This window comes from Onychomys torridus, chromosome 22, assembly GCF_903995425.1.
Source record: "Onychomys torridus chromosome 22, mOncTor1.1, whole genome shotgun sequence".
NCBI classification, from domain to species: domain Eukaryota; kingdom Metazoa; phylum Chordata; class Mammalia; order Rodentia; family Cricetidae; genus Onychomys; species Onychomys torridus.
The window spans coordinates 12,320,911-12,330,288 of record NC_050464.1 but is presented as its reverse complement, the minus strand read 5'-3'; the positions used below and the strand labels follow the sequence as shown (position 1 = coordinate 12,330,288).

At 56.3% G+C, this 9,378-nt stretch overlaps 1 protein-coding gene across 1 annotated transcript; it reads left to right on the top strand.

Moving 5' to 3' along the window:
* The first annotated feature begins 3,326 nt into the window (after positions 1–3,326).
* LOC118572249 (cytochrome P450 2W1) lies at positions 3,327–8,488 on the top strand. The gene is made up of 9 exons (XM_036171700.1): positions 3,327–3,509; positions 4,447–4,609; positions 4,834–4,983; positions 5,058–5,215; positions 6,922–7,095; positions 7,450–7,588; positions 7,674–7,858; positions 8,047–8,188; positions 8,301–8,488. The coding sequence occupies exons 1-9, from the start codon at positions 3,327–3,329 to the stop codon at positions 8,486–8,488; spliced, it is 1,482 nt and encodes a 493-aa protein (XP_036027593.1).
* The last annotated feature ends 890 nt before the right edge of the window (positions 8,489–9,378 follow it).

The window sequence follows — 9,378 nt, the reverse complement described above, 5'->3', positions numbered from 1 at the left end:
CATCCCTTCGCTCAGAATCTGCTTTGCAACATCTCTTGCAGGTGTGCACAGTAGCAAGTCTTACTATATGGGACAAGCTGGCCCAGAGCTCACGATTCTCCACCCTTAGCTTCCCCAGTACTGAGCTCACAGATTTGCCCACCTCCCTCTGCTTTACCCTCATATCTTTAGCAGATTGCTTTGTGACTGCTTAAGGCTAGGAACAACATGAACATTCACACCCACCACACCCAAACAGCAAAGGAGGCCCGTGTCTAATTCTGGGTACACAGTCATGTTAAAAATAGCATTAAGCAATGTATGATGGATGTATGGTGAGGGACATACTGGGTTTGGGGAAACCGTAGGGTGACAGATACTTGCTAGTTTAATTGTGGCAATGGCCCAGACACATGCCAAAACTCATCAGAATCTGTTTTAAGTACCTACCCACCCCCACCTTTTTCTTTTGTTCTCTGCTCTGGTGGATGGAGCCCTGGGCCTGGCGCATGCTCAGTGAGTGATCTGCCAAACTACCTATCTGCAGCGCAGATTGTGTGCACTATGCATATGGTTTTGTAAATGCTGATAACATTGTAAGTGTGGAGGATAGATGGGTATGCTATGCAAGCATGAAGACTTGTGTTCTATCCCTATATCCACATAAAAAAGCCAGGTGGCCCGGGCAGTGGTGGCGCACGCCTTTAATCCCAGCACTTGGGAGGCAGAGGCAGGCGGATCTCTGTGAGTTCAAGGGCAGCCTGGTCTACAGAGTAAGGAAAGGCGCAAAGCTACACAGAGAAACTCTGTCTCGAAAAACCAAAAAATAAAAATAAAAAAATAAAAAAGCCAGGCGAAAAGCATGTAGTACACACTTGTAATTACAGTGCTGAGGAGGCAGAGACAAAAGAACCCCTGAGGGCTAGCTGGGCAACCAGCCTAGCAGAATTGGTAAGCTCCAGGCCAGTGAGAGATCCTGTCTGAATAGACAAGGTGGGGCTGAGGCAATGGTTCAGAGGGTAAAAGGTTTGCTGTGAAAGTTGAGGACCCCAGATCCTATGTCCATGTCTGCAATCCTGATGCTCCTACAGCAAGATGGGAGGTGAGGATGGGAGAAATCCCGGAAGCCCTCCCTTGGGCTAGCTAGCGCGTCCTATGCAGCTGCAAACAAGAGACTTCCTCGAACAAGGCCGAAGGTGAGAACTGACACCAGAGGTCATCCTCTGACCTCTACACACATGCTGTGGCATATGTGTGCCACGAACATGCACAAGTGGACACATCACACACACACACACACACACACACACACACACTCACACACAGAATCTTTCCACTGGGCGTGGTGCACAATAGTAATCTAAGCCCTAGGGAAGGAGAGGCTGGAGGATTAGGAGTTCAAGGTCAGCCTCAGTTACATAGAGTTTAAGGCCAGTTTGAGTTACACGAGGTGTGAGACCCTTTATCAAATAAACAAATAAACAACAATGAAAATCCTTCCCCCAAATAGCCCTCAAGGTAACTGGGCAGTGTTGCCTGTGATCCCAGCCCTCAGGAGGAAGAAGCAGGAGGATTTGGGCCACACCAGTCACGGCACAGGCATGGATGCTGCAGCCTTCCCTCGAGGGCCCCAAGGAGGAGCTGTCCATCAATGCCTGGACATCAGACTACTTTGCTCACCCAGGCAACTTTGGGGTGAGCTTCTGTAGGTCTTTGCTGCAGCCACAGAGACTCTCATGTTGGCAGGTGAGCTCATGCCTGCACCTGGAGGGGCTGCAGACTCCAGCCCTGATCACCCTGACACCTCTCCTGTCCCTGCCTGTCTGGGTTCTCTACACCTCCCTCCACATCACATTGCCCCTGACAGCCAGGCAAATCTCAGCTCACTCGCTGCTGTACAGACCCCACAAAACACTACCTGCCTCGACTTCACCCACCCACCCAATGCATATTCAACAGCAAACGGAATCACACCAGTCTTGCCCTGGAATTGTGATGGCAGGGATCCTACTGGTCCCTCTGCCACTGATTTCCATGGCTTTCACTCCTGGCCAAGGCTGGCACAGGGGGAGTGCTCCATAAGTGCTTCCTGCAGCAATTATGTAGATTTCCCTGGCTGGGAAGGATCCCTAGCTTGGATGCCCAGTAAGTGGCCTTGGTAGCAGTTGATTGAAGCATGGCCCAGACATCCACGGTGATGACAAGGTGCCGTCCCAGCCCAGGCTCATTCTGTTCCAGGGTGCTAGGTTCCCATGGCAGGTGAGATACAGTCTAGGCTGGGCTTTGCTCCACAGGCAACACAGGGGAGAAAAGCCTGGGTGCAGGGAGCGGGGATGACTTCTGCTTCTGCTTCAGCTCGGCATTTGTGCAGGGTGTGGATGACACCCCAGGGGACAGGCCCCATGGTGAGGGGCCCTGCTGGAGTGTGTGGAGGGGGAACAGGTCTCCAGGTGCCTCATGTTGAGGCAGGCTGAGGGGAAGCAGCCCAGCTACTTCTGGTGCCAACAGCCGCCCGCCCCGCACAGCCCTTTCTCACGGGGACACCTCCTCCCCAGTGAGGCCATCAAGGTTTAAGAGACCACATTAGTGCCCAGACAGCTGGGGCTGTAAACCTGGCCACCTGCTGTGTCTGTACACAGTCTGCTAGATGGCCCCTCAGTGTCTGGGTGGCCCTGCCCCCTACTCTAGGCTGCCGGGGAGAGTTCCCTCAACTTCAAGAGACACTGGCTGCTTCTGAAGGCCGTGGGCTTTGAGGCCCTTGATGGCTACCCAGGGCATTCAGTGTTAGATAGAGGCCCTGAACCTGCTGGGCTCTAGGGTCCTGCTTCTGGAGAATCTAATCTGAGGACACAGGAGACTCTTCCTTCCAGGATGAAGGAAGTCCCCAACCCCCCCCCCCCCCCCCCCCCGGCCCAAGTTCTACTTTGATGGGAAGACCACGACCACGTAGAACTAACAGGTTCCCAGCGAACTGGGGACAGAATAGACAATGGGCTCCAACCATGTCGCTGGAATCTGGGGGCACATGGAAGAGTGTGGATGTCCTGGAAGCCTGACCCCAGATGGTCCAGGCTTGGGCAACCTGTGACCAAAAAGCCTTGGCCCTGTACCTCCTACAGAGGTTCTTTCAGCCCCCAACCTAGGCTCCCTGCCACAGAGGCGACCCCACATTCCACAAAGCCTGTAGCTTTAAGCCTCCTGCTGGGCTGTCCCCTGCAAACTGCTCATTCCACATTCTCGGGGTAGTGGGGTGGGTGGGGTGCCGGCACGCCCTGGGGAGGATGGCTATAAGGCACAGGGATCACTGGGCCCCTGGAGAGCTGAAGGTTTGCTATCCAGCTGTTCACATGGCTCTGCTGCTCCTGAGTGTCTGGGGCATCTTGCTGCTTCTGGGGGTGTGGGGGCTGCTCCGGGGCTATGCCCGGGACCCCTCCCTGGCCCCTCGGTGGCCCCCTGGGCCTCGCCCTCTGCCGTTCCTAGGGAACCTGAATTTGCTGGGTGTGACCCAACAGGACCGGGCACTGATGGAGGTAGGGTGGGCAGTCCTGTGTCATTTCACAGCCTGGATGATGTCTGGGTCCCAGCTCTGACAAGGGAAGCCAAGGGGGGGGGGGGATACAAGAGGCCAGAGGCTCGTCCTGAGGGAGCAGATGTAGGAAGTAAGAGGTGACCTAGGCTGGGGATGTAGCTCACTGTAGTGTGCATATTTAGCATGCACAAGGACCTCGTTCTATCCCAGCACTGCACATAAAAATAAATAAAATAAACACAGCCAAGAAGTGCAGCCTGGGGTTACAGCTTAGGAGTGGTGGGCAGGGTGGGCTCTGTGAGGCATGTGTGGGGGAAAGCTTGCATGGGACAGTGAGGAAGAAGCTGGCAGATCTCTCTAGAAGTGACCGAAATGGGGCATGGCTGTAGATCATACAGCAGTGCCCTTGTCTGGGGAGGAGGGTGTTACTGGGGTATGACTTCTCCCAAGGACCCAGAGGTGAAGGTAAGTTGGTTGCACTGCCTCTAGCCAGGGCTGACTGACTCAGCGGGGGTGGAGGTCCTTGAACTTTGTCCAGGGGTCTTCTGTTTGCCGAGAAGTGCACACAGCCACAGACCCGACTTGAAGTGGCTCTGCCCTGGCCTTTCCTAGGGTGGATCTGCCTAGACTCCATGTGGCTTCAGGAACTAGGTTCAGGGGCTCAGGCCCTACTTCAGGCCTGATTCTGGAGAGCAGATATCAGGCAGGCCCAGCCATGGCTCTTGGTGAGACCCACACAAATTCAACTCCTGCTTTGTCTTTGAAATGACGAGATGGCAGTCCGAACAGCGCCCCCCTACTGGGGAGACTGAAGGGCCTCTTGGGGGTGGTCCCCTCCAGCTCCTAAGTGTCCAGTCTACCATACTGCTGTCCTGCTAACCCCAGCTCTTGGAGGGTGGGTGGGGGCTGTCTGTCTGATGCCTGTCTGTCCCTACCAGCTCTCAGAACGCTACGGGCCAGTGTTCACAGTCCACCTGGGATCTCAGAAGACTGTGGTGTTGTCAGGCTATGAGGTGGTGAAGGAGGCCCTGGTTGGGACCAGGCATGAGCTGGCCGACAGACCCCCAATCCCCATCTTCCAGCACATCCAGCGAGGTGGGGGTAGGTGGGCGTTGAGATTCCCTGACAGGGGGGAAGGGGCTTGGCTGGTGCTGGGGAGGGACAGGATCAGTCCATTACAAGCCCAAAGAGGTATGACCAAGGGTAACCTCTGAATGGGAGGGGCCTGGAGTTGAACCTGGGGCCCCCAGTTGGGCCTCCTGATCCCCGCATACATCATCAGGATGGGGAGTGGCTGGCACTCATGGCTCATGTCTACCCAACAGGCATCTTCTTTTCTTCTGGAGCTCACTGGAGGGCAGCTCGCCAATTCACGGTGCGCACGCTACAAAGCCTGGGTGTGCGACAGCCACCCATGGTGGGCAAGGTGCTGCAGGAGCTGGCCTGTCTTGAGAGGCAGCTGGACAGCTACGGAGGTGAGTGGGGGACCGGGATGCCCTTCCCTGGTATCCCTGCCCACCTGAGGCCCATCTTCCTCCTTGACCTCTAGGTCAGCCCTTCCCCTTGGCCCTGCTGGGCTGGGCACCCTGCAACATCACCTTCACACTCCTCTTTGGCCAGCGCTTTGACTACCAGAACCCTGTGTTTGTATCCTTGCTGAGTCTCATCGACCAGGTCATGGTCCTGTTGGGGTCACCTGGCATACAGGTGAGAGACCGCCACTCCACAGGGAATTGAGCCCCTGCTGAACTAGGGTGTGGGGGCCAGCGCTGGACCCTGAGGCAGGGGCTGGTTGGTCCCCTACACGCTTCCTCCTTTCCCCTGCTGTCAGCCTTGTCACCCTTTGAACAAGGAGCCCCGGGGCTGGGGAATGTGGCTTCATGGGTAGAGCATTTGCCTAGCGCGCACAAAGCCCTGGGTTCCATCCTGTGCACCGCACAAGCTGAGCATGTGATGCACACCTATAATCCTAGCCACTCTGGAGATGGAGTCCGGAGGATTGTCAATTCAAGGTCACCCTTGGCTACATAGTGAGTTCGAGGGCAGCCGAAGCAACATGAGACCCTGTTTCAAAAGAGAAAACAAAACCCAAACGAACAGGGAATGTGTGACACTGGCCACTGGCTGGCATGTTTCGCATGGGAACCGAGCCCAGTGCTTTTTGGCAGACGGGGCATCCCCATACCCCCACAGCAATAGATACAGCTGCTAAAGGTGAGGGTGGGGGCCTTTCACAGTATTGTGGGACCCATGTCCTAGAGGTCCCCCACACTCAAGCACCTTTTATTCACTTATTTAAATTTTATGTGCATTGGTGTGAGTTACAGTGGAACTGGAGTTATAGTCAATTGTACACTGCCAAGTGGATGCTGGGAATTGAACCTGGGTCCTCTAGAACAGCAGTCAGTGCTCTTAACCACAGAACCATCTCTCTAGCCCCTTTTATTTATTTATTTATTTATTTATTTATTTTATGAGAGAGGGTCTCTCTCTCTCTCTCTCTCTCTCTCTCTCTCTCTCTGTCTCTCTGTAGTTCTGGTTGTCTTGGAACTCTCTATAGATCAAGCTGGCTTCCAACTCACATAGATCTACCTGTCTCTGCTTCCCGAGTTCTGGGATTAAAGGTGTTCTTGACCACATGCTCCTCATCACAGAGATCACAAAAATCAGCCCTTCCTATGTCCAGTGCCCTAAAGTTTAAAGAGTCCTGGCTTTGGGCCACGGTGCTCCTAACCGAAGCCTGGGCACTCAGCACCCAGCACCTAGTCCTTACAGTTGGACTCTGGCTCAGGATGAGGCCCCATAGGGGTGAGGAGGAGCAGCAGCCACTGTGGTGAGCAGGCTTGGGATCCCCACCCATGTCGTCAGAGCAAGCAGTGAGCTCAACCTCAGAGCACTCCCTGGGGGATGGAGGGGGTGGGGTCCCCCCCGGATAGCTCGGGTAGTTCTCATCATTTTAGAGCATTTCCCACCAGTAACTGACAAGGTAGGGGCAGCTGGAATTCTGAATACCTACTGGCACCAGACCCACTCTACTGTAAGCCACATGTCGTCCCCCCCACCAAGACCCGTGAGCCCCCATAGCTGTGACTCCCTCTACATGGTAGCCATCCCGCCTCTGCCCTTCCCGTCCAGCAATGATAGAAAGGAATAGGTCCCCAGGCAGCCATTACTCTTGCTCTTGACAGAGCCATCCAAGTACATCAGGTCAGCTGGCTCCTTCCTGAATACCCTGAGATTCCCTCCTGGCCCCTGGATTTCCAGGAGGGAGGCAGGCCTCCAGTACTGCTGGTCTGGTGCCCTCTTGTGGCCAGAGGCAGCATTGCCCGATGCACCTGCTGATGGATTGGCTTGCTCACAGGAACTGCCTGTCATCTCACCTCTACCCCACCCCCTGTCCCGCCCACTCTCAGCTATTCAACACCTTCCCCCGGCTGGGGGCTCTGCTGCGGTTGCACAGGCCTGTCTTGAGCAAGATCGAGGAGGTGCGCGCCATCCTGAGAACCCTCCTGGAGGCGCACAGACCACCCTCGCCAAGTGGCGGCCCCGTGCGGAGTTACATGGAGGCTCTGCTTCAGCAGGGCCAGGTGTGGACAGGGACAGGGCTTCCCCGGAGACCAGTCAGGGGTTTAGCGGCCCCAGCTCAGGGGAGGGCTCTTTCCCACCTGCTGGGGGGACCTCTGGGGGTCTCAACCTCCTTCCCTGTGAGAATGGCCCCTCAAATTACCTGGAATGGGCACAGGGGTTGGGTGGACCCTCAGTATCCCTCCACCCCTCTCACCCCCTACTCCCTAACACCCCCCCCACCCCCCACCCCCCCCACCCCCCGCGCCAAGCCCTGACTTCTACCCATTCTCCTCTGGGGTCTAGGACTGGGGTGGTCCACAGGTTGGGGTTCGATCCCAGAACTTCAAACCCAGCTCTAATCATCTGCCCTGCAGGAGGATGACCCCGAGGACATGTTTGGTGAGGCCAATGTCCTGGCTTGCACACTGGACATGGTCATGGCTGGGACAGAGACCACGGCAGCCACGCTGCAGTGGGCAGTCTTCCTGATGGTTAAACACCCACATGTGCAGGGTGAGAGTCATGCCAAGGTAGGGGGTTGGAACCCTTAGGGCTCAGGGATGGGGCCTCACCCATGCGATGCCACCTTCTGGCCTAGGCCGCGTGCAGGAAGAGCTGGACCGAGTGCTGGGCCCCAGGCAGCAACCCCGGCCAGAGGACCAGCGAGCACTGCCCTACACCAATGCAGTGCTGCATGAGACCCAGCGGTACATCACACTCCTGCCCCATGTGCCCCGCTGCACAGCTGCTGACATCCGGCTGCGGGGCTACCTGCTTCCCAAGGTGGGGTCCTACTTACTCCTTCCCCCTGACAGGGCGGACAGGGGAACTTCCTGGGTCTCATATTCGCCTGTGAGAGAGGCTAACACCATGTGGTGTAGGTGGGAGGCAGGAACTCCCCCAGGTGATGCTCTACCCCTCCCCCTCCCTCTAAAACCAACAGCCTACTCTGGGACCCCTCTACCCCGCAGGGCACCCCTGTGATCCCTCTGCTGACCTCAGTGCTCCTGGACAAGACGCAATGGGCGACCCCAAGCCAGTTCAACCCACATCACTTTCTGGATGCTGATGGGCGCTTCGTGAAGCGAGGCGCCTTCCTGCCTTTCTCCACCGGTAACTTGCTGGCCCTCAGCCTTCAGGGAGTGCCTTCACCAGCTCTTGCCTTCTCCTCTCCTTCCCAGAAGCCGGCCTGGCATCCTACATGGTGCCTTGGTTTCTCTTACAGGCCGCCGGGTCTGCGTTGGAAAGAGCCTGGCCAGGACAGAGCTCTTCCTGCTGTTTGCTGGCCTCCTCCAGCGGTACCATCTGCTGCCCCCGCCCGGCCTCAGCCCTGAAGACCTGGATCTGCGGCCTGCCCCAGCCTTCACCATGAGGCCACCTGCCCAGACCTTGTGTGCGGTGCTTAGATCCTAGGGTGCTCGCACACTGGAAAACTACCAGAGCCTAGCCTACCTCTCCCTCGGGGCACACTGCAGGCAATGGTGCAGTCAGAGCCACGAATGATGGGCAGACAGTGCCTACTCTGTCCCTCTGAGTACTATAGCTTTTATGTCACAATGTACAGTGTGGCCAGACTGCCCACCTCTGTCCATTGAAGGCTGGAAGCTAGACTTTCATGGCGGGGTGTGTGTGTGTGTGTGTGTGTGTGTGTGTGTGTGTGTGTGTGTGTGTGTGTGCAGATATGCCCCCTGCCCAGCCTAGCAGATCTACCTTGACCTGATATGGTGCTTCCAGGAACCCTAACCCACCTTCCAGGCTCCTATACCCCGAACACTACAGACTGTTCTCCACTCCAGTCCCCAAGGCAGCCAAATCCCCAGAGCACGGACTAGGTCCAGTCACTTCATTGACCTTCCCCACCAGACCCTACCATTGGCCACACACAGGCTCCGCACCAGGATGCCCAAATGCCTGGTCTATAGCTCTTTCACACCCCCCAGCGTACCCTCCTATCTCTCTACCTAGGCAGAGTCTGCCTAGTTTGGGGTGCTTCGCTTTTGACTGGAGCCAAGGGGATCCCAGGGGATGGCTGAGCTTGACCATAGGTGACACCTCTGTCCCCTTTTTCTGCCTCTTCTGCTGTGAAGACTGACACTCAGTGGCCACCTGGGTCGAGAATCCTTGGTGAAAAACAGCCTCTCCCAGCTGATTTCCTGGGAACCTCTCTCCCGGGTTCCCCAAGCCAGTTCTCACGGACAGTGAACCTACCACATTTCCCTTTTTGACTTGGCTACCAGGGGACCCAGAGCTATGGTTCTTGATCCTCCAGGTACTCCCTCCCTCCTCTGTGTTGTTTATATTCC

Excerpts from the sequence above, each read along its gene's own strand:
- LOC118572249 (XM_036171700.1), top strand. The coding sequence starts at position 3,327 with ATGGCTCTGCTGCTCCTGAGTGTCTGGGGCATCTTGCTGCTTCTGGGG. Across the intron at positions 5,216-6,921 it reads TGGGGTCACCTGGCATACAG|CTATTCAACACCTTCCCCCG; the intron begins GTGAGAGACCGC and ends GCCCACTCTCAG. Across the intron at positions 8,189-8,300 it reads CTTCCTGCCTTTCTCCACCG|GCCGCCGGGTCTGCGTTGGA; the intron begins GTAACTTGCTGG and ends TTTCTCTTACAG.